This window comes from Phacochoerus africanus, chromosome 2 (assembly GCF_016906955.1).
Source record: "Phacochoerus africanus isolate WHEZ1 chromosome 2, ROS_Pafr_v1, whole genome shotgun sequence".
Taxonomy (NCBI): domain Eukaryota; kingdom Metazoa; phylum Chordata; class Mammalia; order Artiodactyla; family Suidae; genus Phacochoerus; species Phacochoerus africanus.
Window position 1 is genome coordinate 127998453 of NC_062545.1, and position 23748 is coordinate 128022200.

General features: G+C 43.2%; 1 protein-coding gene across 4 annotated transcripts in view; it reads right to left on the reverse strand.

Moving 5' to 3' along the window:
* Positions 1 to 345: 345 nt before the first annotated feature.
* The window catches only part of SQOR (sulfide quinone oxidoreductase), a 51528-nt gene continuing 28125 nt past the window's right edge, over positions 346 to 23748 (reverse strand). For all 4 annotated transcript variants that reach the window (XM_047766447.1, XM_047766444.1, XM_047766446.1 and 1 more), the window contains 7 exons: positions 17386 to 17439; positions 12654 to 12848; positions 10623 to 10832; positions 4578 to 4761; positions 2569 to 2636; positions 2103 to 2281; positions 346 to 669 (listed from right to left, as the gene is read on the reverse strand). In XM_047766447.1, the coding sequence (XP_047622403.1) occupies positions 612 to 669; positions 2103 to 2281; positions 2569 to 2636; positions 4578 to 4761; positions 10623 to 10832; positions 12654 to 12848; positions 17386 to 17439 (948 nt within the window). In that variant the 3' untranslated portion in view covers positions 346 to 611. The remainder of the gene's footprint in view (positions 670 to 2102; positions 2282 to 2568; positions 2637 to 4577; positions 4762 to 10622; positions 10833 to 12653; positions 12849 to 17385; positions 17440 to 23748) is intronic.

Here is a 23748-nt window from a genome sequence, read left to right on the forward strand (position 1 = left end):
CCATCCTACACGAAGGAGTCAGCATGGGCACCCCAGGCATCAGTCACTGGCTGGGAGAACATAGTGGTGGAGCAGAGGGGCTGCAGCAAGGCTCTCGGTCCACTGTGTCCCACAGCATGAGCTTAGGCCACACACATTTGGGGCTTTCACAGACACTATCTGAAATAATACTCCCCCTGCGATAACTCTTGTTTTCTGTAAAGCCAAACGGGCTCTGATGAACTTATGTCCACTATCAGTTGAATACTCAAAGCAGCTAACAGGTAAGTTATCCTACCACCACCATTTTTTCCTCCCAAGGGCTGTAACTTTTTCATTCCACTGGGCAAGATAAAAGTTTTCTCCTAGGATCTCAATCAATGGCAAGCTTTTATTTAAAAATTTTGAAGTCTATTCTTTCATTTAAATGTTTCCAAAGAATCAGACGCATCCTGGGCAGCCCGCAAGGTGGCTGTCCAGAGGGAATGAAAAGACAGGCATTTGGTCACCATTATCCAGAAGTAAATTCTTTACAGCGTTAGGTTTTGAGTTCTTCATGCTGCTCTTGGTCAATCAGTGGCTGTGATTTTGGATCCAGAAGTCATCCGAGGACAGCAAGAGTCGTGCCATCCTTAGCTCATACCAAGATGGAACAACTTCCGCAGAAAAGCTGGTCCTCCCCAGTAACCCCTGGGAGAAATGACACGAAAAAGTTATTTGCAGGAAAAGATGGGGATGACTTCAGCCAGCAGGATATTTAAAAGGAAGTCAGGCTGCCTACAGAGGATGCTTGTCAGGCCATAAAGCAAGATTTGTCTAGTAAGGCAGAAAGATCCCATGACTAGGAGGGGACAGGCCTTGGCTTTGACACAGATTTGCTACATAAGCCTGAACAAGCTGACTCAATTCAGCAAATCTGTACCAAGCCTCTACTACATGCAAACTGTAGTCCTACTTTCAATTTTTCATAAATTAAGTGCCGGTCAGGGTTTGTCATCTTCAGCCCTACTGATATTTTGGACCAAACATTTCTCTGTGGCAGGCCTGTCCTGTTCAGCAGCATCCTTGGCCTCTGCTTACTAGATGCCAGTAGCATCTTGTCCAGTTGTGACAACAAAATAAATCTCCAGGTAGTGTGAAATGTCCCCTGGGGACATCAACCCTGGCTGAAAAACACTGCTATCAATATTTTGACTTACTTTACTCAAAGGGTTTGGGAAAGTCAAATGAATTTTTTTCTGGGAACAGAATTATTATATGTGTTATTCTGTTTACTTATTGAATGCCTACTATGAAGCTGTCTCTTTATGTATTGTCTTTTTCATCCCTATCCTATGAGGAAGACAGTATTACTTTCACTTTGCAGGTAAGACACTTAAACACAGAGTGTTTGAGCAACTTGCCCTAGGACACACAGCTAGTAAATGACAGACACATGATTCAAACACAGGTCTGACTCCAGGTCTGACTCCAAACTTATGCTCTTATTCAGTATGTTTCCTTTGTCCTACAACATAAAAAAAAAGGAAAAAAAAACAGGAATTCCCATTGTGGCTCAGCAGTAATGCATCCGACTAGTATCCATGAGGATGCAGGTTCAATCCCTGGCCTCATTCAGTGGGTTAAGGATTCAGTGTTGCTGTGAGCTGTGGTGTAAGCCGGGAGCTGTAGCTCCAATTCCTCCCCTAGCCTGGGAACTTCCATATGCCGCAGGTGCGGCCCTAAAAAGAAAAAGAAAAAAAATAATAATGTAGCCCATTGATAAGGTACCTGGCAGGTCCAAGTGATTTACTATGATGATTACTATTACTTATCCAGGAGGAAGAGAGAGCCAGAACTCAGAAGACAGAAGATTTGGGCACTGTTGATAATGAAGAGAAGAGGCTGCACCCTGGGTAGGCGGTAGCTGTGCCAGAGATCCCTCCCCCTCCCCCAGGATAGTCCCTCTCCCATCACACCCAGCTGAGGCTTCAGAACCCTCCACAGGCACCATCACTAATTAATCTAGGGGACATGGCACAGCAAGGAGGATCCCTCTGGCCAGTCCCACTCTGGGTCATAGCTGCTGAAGCAGGAGGGCCTCCTGCTAATAGGTGTGCCTGTCCCTGGGGCAAGGTGCTTACCTTAGCATCCCATTCCAATATAAGAACGGCATCATGTTAGCCTTCATGAGGTACATGGAAAGTCTCTCTTTGCTCTGGTCAAAGGGGAAGGTTTCCAGGGGCTTAGCGTTGTAGTCAAACTCCGCAAGAATCACGCGATTGTAACCAGTCACCAGTGGACACGACGTGTAGCCATCATACTATAATTGGTCATGAGACTGAGTTGGAAAGTGGCTTTTTTTTTTCCATGGTGCTATCTAAACACTTAAGCATTTATTATTTACTCTGAGAAGTTGCAAAATTTTGTATACTCTAATTTTTTGGACAGAGAAAAATAGAAACTATAAGCAAAAAATATATTAAAGGCAAAAACTGAAGTGCCCATACTAGAGAAGCTAAGAAAGTGGCAAAATTGTGGGAAAACACTGATTCAATGCTGAATGGGAGATGGTAAATTAAGACAGTGATCCTTACAAGGCATACAAACCTTCTTCGTTGGTGTCTGATTCTTCATAATCAGAGAAATTGTTCTGTCAAGGACTCCTGACTGGGCAGCTATGTGAGAAATGGAAAAGTCAGAAAAATAGAAGCATCTAGATTTTTCTACGAAAACTAATTTGTCAATAAGTTTAATATGAACACGTTAAGAAGCCCCCAGCCTCACCAAAAGGTACAACCTAAGTCTGATCATAGAAAACTACTAGATGGTTCTAAATTGTGGGATAGTCTAAAAAACAACTGGCCTGGACTCTTTAAAAAAATGCCAATGTCATGAAAGTAAAAAAACAAATGTAAGAGGCTTGTTCTAGATTAAAGGGAACCAAAGAAACACGACAACCAACGCAGGGTGTAGCCCTTAATGGGCTCATGGATTTAAGGTGGAACAGGGGTGGGGGGAAGGACAGGGAGAGCTATAAAGGATACTTTTTTAGGAAAACTGGAGAAATTCAAATTGGATTTTATCAGTGAGTTTATAATTTAATGTTCAGTTTCTTGGACATGATAATGGCCTTGTGGATATAGAGAAGAAAGTCCTTTTTCTTAGAAGACAGAGGTTGAAATATTTGAGAGTGAAGTATCATGACTTTAAAACTTACTTTTAAAGGATTCAACAGAAAAATGTATGTAGAGTGATCAAGCAAAATATTTTATTGGTTAATTAATATATTGCATCACAAAATATTAAAATTTGTTAACATCTGAAGGACATATAGGTATTCATTTGTACTTTCAAATTTTTCATAGGTTTGAGGGGTTTTGTTTTTTGGTTTTTGGGTTTTTTTTTTTTTTTTAATCTTTTTAGCTGCATCCACAGCATGTGGAAGTTCCAGGGCCAGCAATCAAACCTGAGCCACAGCAGTGACAATGCCAGATCCTTAACTCACTGCACTACCTGGGAACTCCAGTTTGAAATTTTTGAAATGAAAGGTTGGGAGAGGGAGGGAGTGGGAGGGATTGGGAGCTTGGGCTTATCAGACACAACTCAGAATAGATTTACAAGGAGATCCTGCTGAGTAGCATTGAGAACTATGTTTAGATACTCATATTGCAACAGAACAAAGGGTGGGGGAAAAATGTATACATGTAAGGATAACTTGATCCCCTTGCTGTACAGTGGGAAAAAAATAAATTTAAAAAAAATTGGGGGGAAATTATTATTAATAATGAAAAAGACATTCATTGGATTTCTTAGGAAATCTTTCTTAGGCTGACGTAGTCAGCAAAAGTAATACAACATGTTCCTCAGATGTGTAATTCACACCAAGCATTACCATACCCAGCACCGGCAGAGAGGTCCGTGCTTTATGGCACCTAGAGAAGACAGTTCCTGTCTACAGAAAACAGAATCTAAAAGGTAATTCTCCCCATCACTGCTAGAGCAGAACATCGACATGAAGAATTTAGTTTTCCAGGCTGAGGCCTTAATCGTGTACCAATCAGGGCACTCTCCACTGTATCTGTATTAACAGAACAATTTTCTGCTCTGCAAGCTTTCATTGACTTGCATGTGTTTTCCAGGGAAACAAATGCTTCCCTAGTTTTACGGTATATCGGGCAGAAGAAAGATAGCCAACTGCCTGGCATCAGGGACAAAGGTGGCCAGGGATTCGAGCATGGCAGTAGAGAAGTAACAGAATCCCAGAAAGCTAGGAAAGAGGTACCTCTCTCTCATGCCCCCTCCCCTGATAACCACCCCTCTGACCAAGAAAAGGCAGAGGAAGTCACGCTACTCGGGTGCAAAGCACTCAACGCGTACTTTCTTCTTTAAACACAACACTAGGTTTGTTGACAGCCTGTCTCTGCATCAGCAAGGCCAATGTCATTTTCAGACCACAAAAGCTGCTTCATGATTAATGAAGGTAATGAACTATATCTTCATTAATATAATGAACATGTAAGGAAATGTCATTTGTGTACAACCTTTGTTCTCTGTTATGACAGTACTTTAGGGTGACATCACTCTGAGCTGGGAAGGAGCACAGCTCGTGACCCTACCTACAGCAGCAGCAGTCTTGGATGTTGGCAGGTTGGTGCAGTCCCCAATCCCAAACACATTTGGGTACCGCTTGTGCTGCAGAGTGTCTTTATCCACGTCCACCCAGCCAGCAGCATCAGCCACAGGACTCGTCTTGAGGACATCTGGTGGGCTCATGGGTGGTGTAACATGAAGCATCTCATACTACAAAAGAGCAGACCATCCAAAAATGTGTGTTCTGCTGTTACTTCTATAGCCCCACAAGCTCTCACCCACACTCTGCACCACAGCTGCTCGAACAATCAGTGCTCACGCTGGTCCCCATCTCCTCCCAGATCTGTGCAATGCAGTGATACATAACTGATGTGGTCTCCCCAGACATAGCCCACTTGACCCCTTGGAAGGATGCACCAGGGAATCTGAAACACCAGAGTGAACCTCAGCAATACTATGAAAGAACCCAACGTTATGCGGGTGCTGGATCTCAGCTGCTCTCTCCCTGATTCTCAGCTATGGACTTGGAAAGTCTGGTACTTCAGTTTTATTCCTCAAAGAGGAGCTCAGAATGCCCAAAATGTGTAAAGGCCATGTTAGGGGCTAATAAGTGAGCATCGTTCCCAAATGTGGGTCAACTCTCAGAACACATAAAGGGAATCATCAAAATATCAATTGAAGATGAAATAACAGGTGATAAGGACATTGGCCAGCACTTTGGAGAAGAAGTCTGATTTAGTATTGGGTTTAGTGAGCAGGGTAGTTTGTTTGTTTTTTTGTTTTTCCCCAAAAAAACCTATATCAAGGCTACCTTTAGCAATAGGACACTGACCATCCTAGTCACTTTCTTTTTTAGCTTCCTAGGAGCTGCAGCCTATGCCACAGCTACAGCAACAACAGATCCTTAACCCACTGAGCTGGGCCAGAAATCAAACCCATGCCTCCAGAGACAAGCCCAATCATTAACCCACTGAGGCACAGCAGGAACTCCCCCATCCTGGTCACTTCCAATGGCTCATTTAACTCTTTTGTTTATGTAATGTTTTTTGGCTGTTTATATAATTTTTCATAATTTATCCTTCTTATTCTTCTCTTTTTTTTTTTTTTTTTTTGGCTTTTTAGGGCTGCACCCACAACATATGGTAGTTCCCAGGCTAGGAGTCAAATAGGAGCTGCAGCTGCCAGCCTAGGCCACAGCCACAGCAATGTGGGATCTGAGCCACATTTGCAACCTACACCACAGCTCACAGCAACCCCTGATCCTTAACCCACTGAGCGAGGCCAGGAATTGACCCTGAAACCTCATGGTTCCTAGTTGGATTTGTTAACTACTGAGCCACAAAGGGAACTCTGATCTTTCTTGTTCTTGTATTTAATTTGAATAAGCTCCATCCAGTAATTTCATATTGACTTAAATGTTCACAAAACATTTCATTACAATGAAAATTTACCATCTTAGGGCCATCCTAACTTTGTGATCATCAACAGCGCCTGGTTTCCATAAGGAGGTCAGTACCTTCACCAGGGCCTGGCAGTCAATGATGGCAGAAGGAGTTAGGAAGGTGACTTGCATTTATTCACATCCTCAGACAAGCAAAAGCTTAATCAACCTTATTGCAGGAGTGGGGCAAATGGGCAGTGCTCTGCAAAGTACTCTAGGTGCTCTTTAGGGCCCTCGATCTGTTAATGAAGCTGGAGAATGAACACATATCTGTGGGACAGCTAACAGAATCCATCATCCACCAAATTAGGAAGACTATGTCTAATTCTGCCATTAACCAGAACCACTTTTTTTTTAGCTGAAGGCTAAATCTTATTAGAGTCACCTCTATCTACTAGAGGTAACATGCTTGGATTTCACAAATACACATGAATTTCACACATCTTTTCAAGAAGGAAAGTCAAATGTTTCCACATAACCATCATAAAGGCATGGAGTTATACTTGAGCAGGAGGACTACTGCTTCATAGATTTATGGAAAATTGGCATTGGCATTTAGTTGTTGCTTGTTCTTTTATCCATTATTTCCTTAAACTGAATCTGATAAACAACCTGGCTCTCCCTCATTTACATAAAATAATCTATTCAGAATAGTGGTTTTTGAACTTGAATGTGTATAAGCAGCATTTGGGAGACTTGTGGAAAATGCAGGTTCTTGGGCCCCCTCACCACAAGATCCCAATCCAGTGGGTCTGAGAGAAGAACAGGAATGTGCACTTTAACAAAACCCCCTAGTGATTCTGACACATGAAACCTGCAGGTGACAGTCTTAGAAGGACTTGAAGGAACAGGTTCATTTACAATGAAGAATGAAGTGCTGTTACCTGGGTGGATCACTTCACTTCTCCTGTCCTCATCTATAAAGAAATGCACTACACAAGATAATCTCAGAATCTCTAGTTCTGGGACTTTGTGATATACAACAAGTTTAGATTTGTTTAAACAGGAGACTTGGACCAATTCACAAGCTCTCTATGAAGAATCAGATTAGAGGCTTTGGGGTACATGCAATTCTTTACAGCAGTGGTTCTCAATCATTAGGGGAACTTTTGAAACTCCCACTCCTCAGTCCATACCCCAGACCAATTAGCTAAAATCTCTGTGGGTTAGACCCAGGCATCAGCACATTTTAAAAGCGTTCCAGGAGTTCCTGTTGTGGTGCTGCGGGTTAAGAATCTGACACAGTCTCTATGAGGATGTGGATTCTATCCCTGGCCTCTCTCAGTGGGTTAGGGATCAGGTGTTGCTGCAAGCTGTAGCACAGGTCACAGATGTAGCTTGGATCCACCACTGCTGTGGCTGTGGCGTAGGTCTCAGTTGCAGCTCTGATTCGACCCCAAGCCTAGGAACTTCCATATACCAAAGGTTCAGAGAAAGAAATGGGAAAGGAAAGGAGAGGAAAGGAAGAGAGAATGGAAAGAAAGGGAGAAAGAGAGAAAGAGTGAAAAAGAAAGAGAAAGAAAATAAATAAACAAATAAAAGCTTTCCAGGTGATTTCAATGTGCAGCCAGGGCTGATAGGCATTGCTCTAAAGCCTTTTGGTAGACTTTTTGAAATTCATATTTTAAACAGAATCTGATAAATAACCTGGTTCTCCCTCATTCACATAAAATAATCTATTCAGAATAGTGGTTTTCAAACTTGAATGTGTACAAGCAGCATTTGGGAGACTTGTGGAAAATGCAGGTTAGGTCTGGAGAGAAAAATCTAACCTAAAATCCTATACTTCAAAAAGGACGCAAATAATCTTCTTTCTTTATAAACCTTTTAGAAGAACAGTCACCAATTATTTATTCAAGTCCCTATCTGCAGCCTCAACTATCCACAGCACAGCTGAGAACAAAAGCAAAAATGACCAAATTAACAAAATTAAGCTCGCCCACTCAAGCACATACATTTTGCTCATAAAAGTATGCCATAGGCCTTCACACATAGCCTATGTGCTTTTACTTTTACACGGAATTGAAGAAGTGTGGCTATCTCACTTTCCAGCCAATAAAAAAATATAGGCAGTAGCAATTTCAAGGAGCTGAAGATAGAAGGGCCTTCCAAAGTTACTCAGGACTATCTGACAGCCAGGAAAGAAGAAAACTGGAAAACTACAAAGAGGACACACACAAAATCAAACAACAGAGTAGCCTGAGACCCTTTTGTAAAATGATAACTAGCCCTAAAACAACCCAGTAGGCTCTAGGAGATCACTATGTAAGAGCTGTTCAAAATTATGACCCTGAGCTAGGGCAAGTAGATACTAGATGAGCCTGGGACATACTCAGGCATGACACCACGAAGCAAGGAAGTGCTCCAAAGTATGATAGGGACATGTCACAAGGACAGAAGAACCATTCTGAAAGGACCCCTACTGACCAAATCTGAAACAACTTGAGCACTAAAATAATTAAGGACAGTGATGAATTAGAAACCACTTTGGGAGGAGTCCCCTGGTGGCTCAGTGGGTTAAGGATCCAGGGGCTTGGGTCATTGCCATGGCTTGGGTTCCATCCCTTGCCTGGGATACCACAGGTGAGGCTAAAAAATAAAATAAAATAAACCACAGTGGGGGGGAATAGGGATTCACGAGTTCATACTAATGATTAATTAATTGAGAAGAGAGGGCTTTTGCTGACAGGATGTCAAGAGGCTATGAGTAAAGGTGGTGGAAGGGAATGCTGGATCGGAACATCGGAACATCGTTCTGCAAACACCATAGCAAAGACTGGATTAGTCAAAAATCACCAACGGATGCTAAATCTAGTGGGAAATGTTAATGAGTAGGGTATTCGCATGGTCTTAAAGTGCACCCCCTTCTTATTGGCAGCAAAGAAGAAAAAGAATAATTGTTCAATGCAGAAATTGGACCATATCTTGACTGATGATCAAAGTGAGCCTCATCAATGAGAGGCAGATGAGCACTGTGTGTCTTCCAATGTGATACTCTGGAAAGACACATTGTTTATGTGGTGTTTCAGTCCAAAAAGCATATCCTGAAGAAAGAAAGCATAGGCAATTCCAACATGGGGAACATTCTATTAAAAAATAAAAGTGGATGGAGGGGAGCTGTATTATCCTAAAATATCAGTGTCACAGAAGACAAAGTAAAGCTTCCACATTAAAGGAGGCTAAAGAGACATGGCAATTAAATTCAGGACTTGCCTTTTTAATTTCAGACTGGCTTTTGTCCTGGAGGGGAAAGTACTACAAATGCTATTTGCTAGCCAACAAAACTAAAACATAAATCTTAGATTAAGATATTGCTAAATTTACTGAACTGAGAACTGTACTGTGGTTAAGAGAATACTCTTATCTCTTAGGAAATTTACATTGAAATATTTAGAGGTAAAGGGCCATGATAAGTAATATACACAACTCACCTTTAAATGCTTTAGGGGAAATGTGTTACATTACATTTAGAGTGAGAGAGAGAGGAAAAGCAGAAAGAAAAACAGATAGAAATCAATGATAATACAAATGGGCTAAAACTCTAAAAGGTGAATCTAGCTAAAGGCTGGATACAGTTTTTGTTGCACTACTTTTATTTTTGCACCTTCTCTAAGTTTGAGATTATTTCCAAATAAACCTTTTAAATTATGATCTTGAGTCATTAGCTACTTTTTGGTCCCACCTGAAGAATGCAAAAGTTCCCGGGGCCAGGATGTAAGCTGAACCACAGCAATGACCTGAGCCACATGACAATGCTGGATCCTTAACCACTGGACTACAAGAACTCCATCAACATTTTAAATGATAGTCATTACACACCATTTAAGAAAGGAAAGATATGTGCAATACATTTTGGAAAGAGCTTGCACTAACAAGCTTAAAATGTGAAGTTTTGGTATTTAGAAAATTAATCTTTAGTTCACTTCAAAATTTCCTTTTATGGAATCCTTCATTCCTTTAAAGATGCTAAATGAATAAAATGTGACTGTGTACTGTCTTCTCATGGCTAACAACTCCTGCCAGAATAACATAAACAAATGATGCTTTTCTCCAGTTGCCTTTACATCTTCTTCTTAATGTACTATTCCCACTTCACAGAAGAAGCAACGGACACATAGAAACCAAGTCCATACACAAAGGCTAGATCTTTCCAAGAAGGATGTGGCTCCACCAGAGCTTTCAAGGATATTTAAGCATTTCTTTGATCCACAGGTGGAAGACACCCATCACTCCTGAACTACCCACACGCAGGGCTGACCCTCACAAACCACAAATTGAGACAATAACCAAACTTGCATTTAAGGGGCTCTTCTTAAGCTCTGGGCAATAACTGAAGTTGTGAGATATTTTTCACTGCTTCAAGGACCTAGTGCCAAGAAAAGCAGACACGAAAGAGAATAAAAATTCACTTGGTACCTGTAGATGAAACCTCTTCACCTCCCATGGGAACAGCCTCTAATCTCTTTCTCTTCCCCATCCATGTTGGTCCACCTTCTCCCCATCACAACCCTAAGATGCTCATGGTAACCAGCCTCCTAAGCACGTGATGATGGTGGACAGGGAAGTGGGGGTCTGAATGACACCTGTGTCTGTGGCTCTGCTCAGTTGACAGCTTCACCTCAACACTCACCGAAATCACTTGAGTCTCTCCAGGTTTGTCCAGATTCTCAAAAACAGCCTCTTGTTTATCAGCTCGGACTTCAATGAGGTTTTGCTTGTAGTTAATAGTGAGGTTCCTCTCCCGGATAATCTCCTGCAGGGCATCTGCATACTTCTTGACCCCAAAAATTGCTCCAAGGGATGTGTTGAAAATGATATTGGCCTTGGATCTCCTCCCCGTCTGAGAAAAAGGATAGAAACAACCAACATCAAAATATTTCTCCAGCCACTTTTTTTTTTTAATTTGTAACATAAATAAGAATTAAAACCTGAGAAGAGACCTCACCAGCTTTATTCATCACTATGGACTGGGGAGTGGGGGGGCGGTGAGGTGTGGACCAATCCACTGCCTCCTCCTGACTTTCTGTCAGTGGCACAGCAACCAAGGGCACACTTGAGTCAGGGGTCAAAGTGGGCCCTGCTCAGTGAGGGCCAGAGATGAATGCCAAGTCCAAGGAAAGATGGAGCCGAACTGTTTACTGCTATATTCATTTGCTGATTCACTCAGTGAACATTCAGTGAGGTCCTAGAGGGGGCTGGGTGCTATCTTAGATGCTGAGGGGACGGAAGTAAACAAAACAAAGTTCTTGTCCCCTTGGCCCACACACTCTAGTATGGCTCATTGTTTCAGAGAGGCCAGTCTTCTCCCAAGGGCCCAAGATCTATGGCACTTGAAAGAGAAAGTTCCTCTCAGACCATCTAAGACCTAGGAGATGTGATGCAAAGAGAATTCCAGGTGGGAAGAAGGCCAGCATCCTACTCTTTTCCTCTGTTCCGCTCCTTTTAAGATTTACTTACCTGGATCACAGTATTTGAAAGAAGTTGGGTAGGTAAGAACCTCAAAAGGCTGTGCCAACTCAGAATTCTCAGAATGACCTTTCTTAGAATCAGCAGTGATGGTGGACCTGTTCCTTAATTGCCCACCCTACAGGGTCAGAGCAGGTTTACATAACTCAGGAGAAGCCCTCCCAGGGCAAGGTTCCAAGCACACATTTAACACCCCTTCAGTTCTACCTTCCCCTCCCCTCTGCCTACCTGTCCCTTTACAGAGCCAGAGGCTGCTTTGAATCCTGACACTGTGTCATCAAACCATCCGTGCTTTGGTAACCCAACCGTGACATCCCACACACCAGAAGGAGGGCAACAACAGCTTCCTTGCACCTTCTTGCCAGGTACACCTGAGCTGTGGAAACCTGAGGGTGTCTGAGGAATGCTGAGAAAACATCCCCACCTAAACATCTCCTTCCACTAAGGTTTGAAGTTCTATGTGAACTTTTTTTTGCCTTTAGAATTGGCATTTTGCCTATTATACATCCAAGTGTCATTAAATATTCATCACATTGAACTTGAGTGGGAACAGGTGAGGATATTATTATGTATAAAACTGAACAATGTGCAATTAATTGTGCAACTACATGTAAATACTTAATTTCTAACATACATCCCCAGCAGACTTTTAGATACACACTTAAAAGTTTATTACAAAGACTATTTAACAACCTGTAATACATCCAAACTTGTATTACAGTATAACTATAACCATGTTATTTTTTATGGCCACTCCCATGGCATATGAAAGTTCCCGGGCCAAGAATTAAATCCAAGCCACAGTTTTGACCTATGCCACATGCCAGATCCTTAAGCCACTGCACTGGGCCAGGGATCAAACCTACAACTCTGTAGTGACGCAAGCAGTGGGATTCTTAACCCACTTCACCATAGCAAGAACTTATAACAATGTTTTTAAAAACATGTATGGGGGGAAAAAAATGGTAGGACATGCATGTCAAATTGGTGACAGCAGCTATATTAAAGAATTTGGATTATGAATGACTTCTTCCTTTTTTCCATTTTGTAAATTTCCAATTATATAATTTTATATGCATGTAATACAAATTTAGAAAAAAAGAAAAGGTATTTTGACATGGATGAAAATGGAATTCTGGCAATCACTGAATTGGCACTTTCTGCCCTCCTTGGCTCTATCCCCAGAAAAGCATACCTTCCTGAAATAGGCTTCTGATAAATACATGATCTTCTGTGGGGCTCCGGCACACTTTACTGGAGTATTGGGGAAGGTAAAGATTGCATTACCCTCCTTGAAGTCCTGCAGCGCTTTCCATGTCTTCTCTACTGTCCTAAATGAGTAATTGGACCCTATTTTGGGATGGTCAAAACCCTCAGGGAGGCCTTTGATCTGCAACAAAGTACAAAAGTTATTCTTTTTAACAAAAGTGCAAATGGAGTCTATGTTTTTATTTTTTGTTTTTTTGTCTTTTTGCCTTATCTGGGGCCATTCCCACGGCACATGGAGGTTCCCAGACTAGGGGTCTAATTGGAGCTATAGCTGCTGGCCTACGCTAGAGCCACAGCAACTCAGGATCCGAGCCATGTCTGAGACCTACACCACAGCTCACAGCAATGCCAGATCCTTAACCCACTGAGCAAGGCCAGGGAGGGAACCTGCAACCTCATGGTTCCTAGTCAGATTCATTTCCGCTGTGCCACGATGGGAACTCCTGAAATCTGTGTTTTTGTTTTTATTTTTGGTTTTTATGGCCACACCCATGGCATGTGGAAGTTCCCAGGCCAGGGAATGAACCCATGCCACAGCAGCAACCCAAGGCTCTGCAGTGACAATGCTGGATCCTTAACCAGCTGTGCTACAAGGAATCTGTGTTTAGAGTCCTTGTTCTCATATCATTTCTACAACCTCTCAAGCATTTCAGCACAATTATTAGCTCCCGGGCCTCATACACAGTCGAACAGGCAGGTGGTTGAGGCATCTACTAAGCCAGAATTACAGTGCCTGAAGTCACCGGTCAAACTGCAGAACAGGCTCAGCCCAGAAGGAGCCCTTGGCCTCCCTGGCCTAGAAACCATTATTTGAGCATATCTCTTCCCACCATCACAGTGAGGACAAGAAGCCAGCCATACTTCCTTTTTGGAGAACCAGATGACTTAATGGACAGAAGAATGAGCAGAACCAAAAGCCACATTGGCAGTAATCACAAATGTAAATGACCATATATCAGGTTGGACCAGATCAAGCTCTTGGTAAAGGCAGTAAAGCAGGTAATTAAAAGCATGGACTTGGAAACCCTACTGCCTCAGCTTGAGTCCTAGTTTTTCCACTTACAAGTGTGACCTTGGGTAAATTACTCAGTAAATCAGCTGGTGGCCCTCAAAGTGTGGTCCCCAAAGTGTAGTCCCCAGAGTAGCACCACCCATGAATGTCTTAGAAATGCAAATTCTCAAGCCCCACCCCAAACCTATTAAGTAAGAAACAGAGGCAAGCCCAGAAATCTGTTTTAACAGGCCCTCCAGGTAATTCTGCCACACACTGATAAGCTTACGGTCATCATCTGTAAGGTTGGGATAAAAGTAATTACTTCAGAGTTCCCGTAGTGGCTCTGTGGAAATGAATCTGATTAGCGTCCATGAGGATGCAGCTTCAATCCCTGGCCTCGCTCAGTGAGTTAAGAATCCAGCATTGCTGTGAGCTGTGGTGTAGGTGGCAGACTTGGCTTCAATCCTGAGTTGCTGTGGCCGTGGTGTAGGCCAGCAGCTGTAGCTCCAATGGGACCCCTAGCCTGGGAACCTCCATATGCTGCAGGTGCGGCCTTTAAAAAAAAAAAAAAAAAAAGTAGCTGCTTCATGGGATTGTTGGCAGAAGTAAAGGAGAACATTCATGGAAGATGATTAGAAAAATGACATTTACACAATAAGTGCTCCATGAGTATTAGCATTTTCCTCCTAGGAAAATTAACTGGGTCTTTGTCTTAAATGTTAGAAAGTTCATGCAGTGCAATGAGATGGCACAGGGTGAGTTAAGAGATTCAAGCATGAACAGGGAATCATCACAAAAGTCATCAAGATGGGCTGTCCCTTCAGAACCTCCCCAGGCTGTTCTCCAGGCTATAGGCACCCACCCGCAGAGTGGCTGGACTCCTAGTCCTCAGGCCTCAAGGAAACAAAGTCCTGTGGTCTCCTCCAATACAGCCAATGGAGTTTTTTTGCTTTTGTGTGTGTGTGTGTGTGTGCGTGTGTGTGTGTTTTATCTTTTTGTCTTTTTTTACAGCTGCACCAGTGGCATATGGAGGTTCCCAGGCTGGGGGTCAAATCGGAGCTACAGCTGCCAGACTACACCACAGCCACAGTAACATAGGATCTGGGCCGAGTCTACAACCTACACCATAGCTCAGGGCAACACCAGATCCCTAACCCACTAAGCAAGGCCAGGGAGGGAACCTGCAACCTCATGGTTCCTAGTCAGATTCATTTCCGCTGTGCCATCGAACCTGCGTCCTCATGGATGCTAGTCACGTTTGTTAACCACTGAGCCACGACAGGAACTCCCATTATAGCCAATGTTAAGAGCAACTATTCCTTTGATTACTGACCACGTCTTCTGCTACAGTTTAAGTTATTAGCAGTCTCAATGATAATAACCATTTCTTATTATAAAATCACCTTGCACCCTAAGGTTTCTACAGTTTCACATCTATGCTAATATTCCCTATTCTCCTCTGAGGGAGGAAGTGGAATATTATTGGCTCCTAGACAGAGATAAGGGAACTGAAGAAGAGCAAGGATGAGAGACCCACCTAGAATCTTACAGAACTAGATACTGAAGCCCTAAACACTGCCTAGGGCTCCTCCTCCAGGAGCTCCGTCCTTGCTGGCTCCCAAAGCAAAACTCAGTATCCAAGAGAGAAACAGCTGATCTCTTACTGCCTTCATCTTTCTCTAGTCTGAAGAACCAGTTGTTAAGGGAAAAGGTACCATAAAGTGGTAACCAAGTTCCTATTAGGGAGGTGTGGTCATGAAGGGCATTATATGATTCCCACTGAGTCCACACTGCCTCCCTGAGAGCCCTGAAGGACAAAGAACAGAGTCAGAGAAAGAGATGTGATCTGACCCCCACTCTGGCTGCACAGGAACAGGCTGCATGCACTGGGAGCTGTGGACTGTCCTACTGCACTGAGCAGACTAGTGAGCAGGGCACCAAGCTGAAGAGACATCCTCCCCCACACCAGAGCTGCTGGGAACAAGAGGCAGAAGCAACAGGGCAGGGAGAGCCTGCCTGGGGTCCAACCAAATCCAGATCAGAGACCCAGCCCTTCTGGTGGCCCAGCCACATCCCTGCCCAAGAGACCCACACACCTTGGAATCTTCGTCAAAGAAACCCCTGCTTTGTTTACACTACCCTGAGTAGTTTTCCAGCATCTGCGAAGAGTGCTAAGTAGCACAGCGGCCCTGGTTACATTTCTCACATTCTCAGTTTCCTCATCTATTAAGAGGAAATAAAAATACCTACTTCACAAGTAGCTATGAGGAATCAATATTAGATTCCTAGCATGGTCCCTGGCACCTAGTAAAGACTCCATAGTAACAGCTACTTTTTTTTTTTTAGGGCTGGACTCCAGGCATATGGAGGTTCCCAGGCTAAGGCTCAAACCAGAGCTGCAGCTGCTGGCCTACACTACAGCCAGAGCAATGCCAGATCCGAGCCGCATCTGTGGCCTGCACTACAGCTTGCGGCAATGTCGGATCCTTACCCCACTGATCAACACCAGGGTTGGAGCTCACATCCTCATGGAGACAACATCGGGTTCTTAACCTTATGAGCCGCAAGAAGAACTCCGAAGAGTCAACCTCTTGGTTGACTGCAAGAGGATGCCAAGAATTTTCAGCACCAGTCTCTTCAAACAGTTCCCTACGCACTGCATAGGGCTGTGGGAGCATCAGGACCCTAGAGATGGGCTTTCTTTGCTAAGTCAACACTAATGGGGCTTTTTTGAGAGGCCTGGACCTCCCAGAAACTGTAACCTCTCCTTCCTCCATAGAGTCTCATCCATACTTTGTGGTTATATGAGACTCACAAGCCATAGCACAAAACTCATCAAACCTTCACACCAGTTCACGGTCTCTTTGAACCTTCACAGAGCACGTCCCAGATCATTCTCACTACCCCCTACCCTGGACATGTTATGGAAACACACTTCAAAGACCCTGCTGATCCAACCCAGATGAGGCTCTTGCCCAGACCATATTCCTAAAACTTGTGACATGGTCATCACTGTGCTTTACGTCCTCCAACTATTTATCCAAAGTCCCCAATGAGCTTCTGGAAATCATAATTACTAACTTGCTTCATAACATTTTAGAAAACTACATTTGAATTTCACATTTTTCAGAGGGCATCTGACACCCTAGCTTACTGAAAAGAGAGGTCTAAGGAACTTCCAGGGTAGCATTTATATTGTAGCGGTCACTTCATATCAAAAAGTGCAGCCTCTATGCAAGGAAACTCAGATATCCTTCCAGTGCATGATAAACAAACTGCTAGTATTCTACCCTGAGAGTCTGCTTAAGAATTCATAATCTAAATATTACTTTCAAAGGAAAATTTAATCTGTAATAAGGCAACTCAGTCCTACATAGAAAGATGGGGTTTTTTTTTCATAAGTGTGGAAAAGTCTGCTGTTTGGTAAGAATTACCACTCAGCTGTACACATGCTGAACTCTGGTTAAAGCTTAAAGCTAGAACATGTCATGATCACTGACAGAATCTTAGACTTTTTTAAAACCATAAAGAGACCGCTAAAAAATAAAACTAGAAGAGGGTTTCTTAGTACTCTTTCTTGCCAAAATGAAAAGAAGGCAACATAATGAAGTTTTGATCATAGCCTAAGAAAGCCAGTGTAACCCAGAAGTGGTTTAAACAGTACCTTCTCATAGTCCAGCTGGATTCCAAGGGCAATGATAAGGTATCTGTAGGAGATCTGTAACACAAAACAACATCATTTTAGACCAAGACCCACAAAGTGGCAGCCCAAGGGCCAATTCCAACCCCAGATGTGTGTATCCAACACTGCTTCCATTTTTTAATGTGACGGAGCAAGGATACAGGAGCTGAGCAGGAATGCACGCTCCAGGGTGCCATCACACCCACCATTCTCTGCTGACTCACCCCTTACTGCTTCACAAATATTGATTGCACAACCTGCCTGGTCTCTGGGAGTTTGAGGCCACTGCAGTTTTATGCACTGGAGAACTGGAGAATGACAGCAAAGAGGCCAAAGCTATTTGCACAGTGCTTGTGTTAACACTTTTTATGTTGAAGGGTCAGGGAGGAAGACTTTCTAATCTTAAAATATCTTTTTAATACTACTCAGCCATAAAAAAAAGAACAAAATAATGCCATTTGCAGCAACGCAGATGGAACTAGAGACATACTAAATGAAGTCAGAAAGAGAAAAATACCATGTGATATCACTTATATCTGAAATCTAATATATAGCACAAATGAACCTATCTACAGAAAAGAAACAAACTCATTGACTTGGAGAACAGACCTGTGGTTTCCAAAGTGGAGGGGGAGTGAGTAGGATGGACTGGGAGTTTGGGGTTAGTAAATGCACACTATTGCATTTGGAGTGGCTAAGCAATGAGATCCTGCTGTATAGCACAGAGAACTATATCTAATCACTTGTGATGGAACACAGTGGAGGATAATGTGAGAAAAAGAATGTGTGTGTGTGTGTATGACTGGATCACTTTGCTGTACAGCAGAAATTGACAACATTGTAAATCAACTGTAATAAAATTTTTTAAAAAAAAAGACAAAGCCATTCTCATGAGAAAAAAAAATTTATCATTATTTTTTTTCCGTTTAAGGGCCACCCCTGCAGCATACGGAAGTTCCCAGGTTAGCGGTTGAATCAGAGCTGTAGCTGCCAGCCTACACTACAGCCACAGCAACATGAATTCCAAGCTGTGTCTTTGACCTACACCACAGCTCAGGATAACAGCGCCAGGTCCTTAACCCACTAAGCAAGGCCAGGGATCCAACATACATCCTCATGGATACCAGTCGGGTTCTTAACCTGCTGAGCCACAATGGGAACTCCACAACCAACTTTCTTTAAAATCAATGTGGTAACATGTGAATCCCAAGCAAATCTGACCTGTCACATGAATTGGAACAATATCGTAACTGAGAAACTGCTTTTTCAAGGGTCACTGACAAGGACGTGTGTGATGTAACCTACCTGATCTTATTTACTGATCTGTTTGGAATATAAAGCTCTTCTTTAAATATAGACGTTGTGATTTTTCATGCTGAAGGCAAAAGTATCCATTTTTTTCTTTCTTTTTTTTTGTTTTTTTTTTTTTTGGCCATACCCAAAGCATGCAGAAATTCCCAGGCCAGGGACTGAACCCACACCACAGCAGCAACATGAGCCACTGAAGTGACAACACCAGATCCTTAACCTGCTGAGCCACAAGAGAATTCCCAAAAATATCCATTTTTATCAGGGTGGAAATGTCGGTTTTAAGACCAGGAGAAAGACATGATGAAGCACAAAAGGGTAAGCAAGAAGGATATAAGATCAAAAGACTTGCCTAGAAAACTGGAGAGTGACTGCAGTGAATGTCAGGAGGCCAGAATGGAGCCAAGGCGGTGCTGCCACAGTCTTATACCAAACAGAGAAGCAGGGCAGGGAGCTGGGCAGGCCACAGTGGGAGAAAGGTGACTCCAAGACCTAAGAGTGCTCGGCTTGGACTGCAGAGAAAGTCTCTAAAGAGGTCCTGCCCTGGGATCCAGGAGACTCAGCTCCAGGTCACCCCAATTCAGCCTTCTCATGACTCAGTCCCTCTCCCTGCTGGCCCCTCCTAAGAGCTCCCTTAGCACAGAGTCCATAATGCTTTATAGCCCTTGTCATGTTATACAGAAGCCACATCCTCCCCCACTACACTGAAAACTCCTAGATGATAAAGGTTATGTCTTATTCCTCATAGTCCTAGAATTTAGCAGTCACTAAATTAAAGTGAGGAAGCCAGGAATGCTGGATGAAGGGATGGGTGGAAGATTGATTTCAGCTGCTTGTGTGGTTGGATGAAGGGATGGGTGGAAGACTGATTTCAGTTGCTTGTGAAAAACATCATTTTTTTATCAAAGTGGATACATAATATATACAGCTTCATCTGTATGATTTGCCTACCCATGGAAACTGGGTGTACTAAAATTCCTTGTTCTGTAGGAAAGTGTACTGGGCCCTTTAAATGGCTATGTGAACAGGGCTGTCTTTAGAGTGTGAGGTCAGAGATAGCACGAGGCCTGGGGGTGATGACATAAGGTAAAACATATCAACTCTAAACAAGAAAAGCTTTGGGGGAGTTCCCATTGTGGATCAGCAGGTTAAGACCTTCACGTTGTCTCTGTGAGGATATGGGTACAATCCCTGTCCTTGCTCAGCCGGCTAAGGTCTGGCATTGCCTCAAGCTGTGGTGTAGGTTGCAGATACGGCTCAGATCCCCTGTTGCTGCAGCTGCAGTGTAGGCTGGCAACTGCAGCTCTGATTCAACCCCTAGCCTGGGGACCTCCATAAGCTGCAGGTGTCACCTTAAAAAAAAAAAAAAAAAAAAAAAAAAAAAAGGAGTTCCCGTCGTGGCGCAGTGGTTAACGAATCCGACTAGGAACCATGAGGTTGCGGGTTCGGTCCCTGCCCTTGCTCAGTGGGTTAACGATCCGGCGTTGCCGTGAGCTGTGGTGTAGGTTGCAGAAGCGGCTTGGATCCTGCGTTGCTGTGGCTCTGGCGTAGGCCGGTGGCTACAGCTCCGATTCAACCCCTAGCCTGGGAACCTCCATATGCCACGGGAGCGGCCCAAGAAATAGCAACAACAACAACAAGACAAAAGACAAAAAAAAAAAAAAGGCTTTGGCATAAGCACGGCTTGATGGTTCTATTAGAGAATAACACTGATTTTGGGGCGCGGGGGGGGGGCAGAGATCACACCCATTGCATATGAAATTCCTGAGCCAGGGATTGAACCTGTGCTCCAGTAGTGACTCAAACAGCCCCAGATATGATGCTCCAGCCTCAACCCACTGCACCACAGCAGGAATTCCTAACACATTATTTTTAAGGACTAGTAACAGACAAGCTTAAAATTAGGGGGGGGGGGAATAAGAGAGAATAAACCCTAACATAGCAAAAAACATAAAGTTTCAAGCCTTTTAAATGAGTTCAAGCTTCCAGGCCAGATGATCTCAACTCTAAGGAATTGCAAAGTCTTGCAGACAAAACTTTTGAGGAGTTCCCTGGTGGCTCAGTGGGTTAAGGATCCAGTCCTGTCACTGCTGGCTCTGGTTAATACTGTGACATGGGTTCTATGCCTGGCCCAGGAATTTCCATATGCTGCAGGTGCAGCCAAAACAAAAACAAAAAAAAAAACTTTTGAGCAATTTCAGAGGCAAGTACAGACCTTGCCAGAAAGCTTAAAAATGGGCAAGTGTTCTAATTTTATGCAGGGAGTGGGGGAAATAAATTCTGACACTAACAATTTATGAAAATAGGATGTTCATCCATTTCAAAATTCCAGACTCATATACTAAATAAATGTCTCAATAATTTAGAACAAAAGAGCATCAGCATGTGTTCACAGATTGCAAACCTGCTTTCCATCGTCAGCAATCAAGAAAGAACTCTTTGGGCACAGAGTAGAAACTCATTATATACCTTCTTTTCCTTTTTCTCATGTAGTCTTTTTTTTTTTTTTTTGGTCTTTTTGCCTTTTCTAGGGCCGCTCCCATGGCATATGGAGGTTCCCAGGCTAAGGGTCTAATTGGAGCTGTAGTCGCCGGCCGACACCAGAGCTGCAGCAACACAGGATCCGAGCCGAGTCTGCAACCTACACCACAGCTCACGGCAACGCCGGATCCCTAACCCACTGAGCTAGGCCAGGGATCAAACCTGCAACCTCATGGTTCCTAGTCAGATTTGTTAACCACTGAGCCACGATGGGAACTTCTCATGTGGTCTTTAAAAAATAATAAGTGGGATTTTCCCAGTTGCCTAGTGGTTAGGACTCAGTGCTTTGGCCTTTCCATCCCTGGGCTGGGAACTAAGGTCCCACATCAAGCTGCTGCACACGTCAGCCAAAGATTCTTTTAAAAGAACATTAAAATAGGAGTTCCCATAGTGGCGCAGTGGTTGACAAATCCGACTAAGAACCATGAGGTTGCGGGTTCGGTCCCTGCCCTTGCTCAGTGGGTTAACGATCCAGCATTGCCATGAGCTGTGGTGTAGGTCACAGATATGGCTCGGATCCCTCGTTGCTGTGGCTCTGGCGTAGGCTGGCAGCTACAGCTCCAATTAGGCCCCTAGCCTGGGAATCTCCATATGCCGTGGGAGCGGCCCAAGAAATGGCAAAAAGACCAAAAAAAAAAAAAGGAACATTAAAATACCAGTAATAATAATAATAACAACAACAACATTTCTTGAGCATTCACTCTGTACAGGGCACTGTTCTGAATGTTTTACAAGTCTTAATTCATTTAATCATCACAACAACTCAATGAAGTAGGTATTATTATTAGTACCATTTTACAAATGAAGAAACTGAGATACAACTTGATCACGAAGATTTACTAAACACTTTCTACGTGACAGATATTGTAAAAGGTCCTGGACATACAACACTGAACAAGAAAGACCCAGTTTCTACCTTCTAGGAACTCAGTCTAGTGAGTAAGACAGGCATTACCAGAAAAATCACACAAATAATTACCAAACCACAGAATGTGGTGATGGCATGGCAAGGGGGAATCTGCCTAGTCTGGTAGGACCTGGAAGACTTGACCTACCAGAGGTCATCTGAGGTCATCTCTAAGCTAAAGATGAGGAGTTAGCTAGGGGACAAGATGGAAGCAGCATGTGCAAATGTCCTGCGGGGAATGGAGGCCTCAGTATTCGAGGAAACTAGAGACCCTGTGCTGGAACAGAACAAGAAGAGATCAGAACCAGGTTAGGTCTGGAGAAGGAGCAAGGGCCAGTCTACCCAAGGCCTCTGGGACACATTCCAAACAGACAGACCCTTGGGACAGGGGAGAGTCAGAGACACAGTGAATCTGGATTTCAGCAGTCCCTTGACCCAGTCTTGCACGTTATGAACAGGATAGGAAAGTGTAAACAACAAATAAAACAGTTCAGTAAGTTTTTTGTCTTGTTTTGTTTTGTTGTCTTTTTATGGCTGCACCCTGGACATATGCAAGTTCCCACTCTAAGGGTCAAATCAGAGTTGCAGCTACCAGGCTACATCACAGCCAGAGCAATGAAGAATCCAAGCTGTGTCTGTTACACCACAACTCATGGCACTAAGCGGATCTTTAACCCACTAAGCGGGGCCAGGGATCAAACCCACATCCTCATGGATACTAGTTGGGTTCTTAACTCAATAAGCCACAGCAGGAACTCCTGGTAAGATTTTTTACATTTTCAAAAAAAAGAATGATTGATATAAGCTAGAAAAAAGTTCTCTAGGGACATGTTAAAGAATTAAAACCTTGAACTGATGAAACCATTATGGATATTGGCAAGGAAAAATTGCTGCCTGGATGACAGAATCACAAATCCAAAAGATCCAGGCAAGGTGGGAAGGTGAACAAAAACCAACAGGATGAAACACAGTATGTGGATTTCTGAAATCCAGCTGTGGAATACTTTTGCTTAAAAATCTTGGACAAAAGCCTCACCGGTTTGTACCAACTTCTGCCTCGAACCTAAAACAACACACTACAACTCTTCTAAGGGTCCAGGCCTTAGATGTATAAGCAGGGCTCAGAAGCGATGAGAGTGTCTCAAGAGATGAGACAAGTTTATATTCCTCAAGATACATACAAACCCAGTCACAGAGGACTCTGAGCTAGTCCTGCCATGCAAATGGGTCTGACTAGAAGCAGGCACTGCTATACCAAAGGGGTGATGTATAGTATAAGATATAAGTTTGCTAGCCCCAAGAGCTGGCAGCAGATGGCAAGGGAAATGAGCCTCAAAGCTCAACCTTGTAAATGGAGAACAATCTTGTGTTTAATGCAGTCTGCTCTCCTGGAGATGCTGGGGAAGATAAGGAAGTCTGTCAATGGGGAAAAATAATATATAAATTTTTAAATTTAATGTAAATAAATAAGTACATATGTTATATATTTTAGGATGGGGTATGCCTTATTTGACAGTGGATCAAAAGACCCTGTGAAAAAAAGACCCCAGTAGTTTGAATTGACCACCTGCCCAACACAAATCAGCACT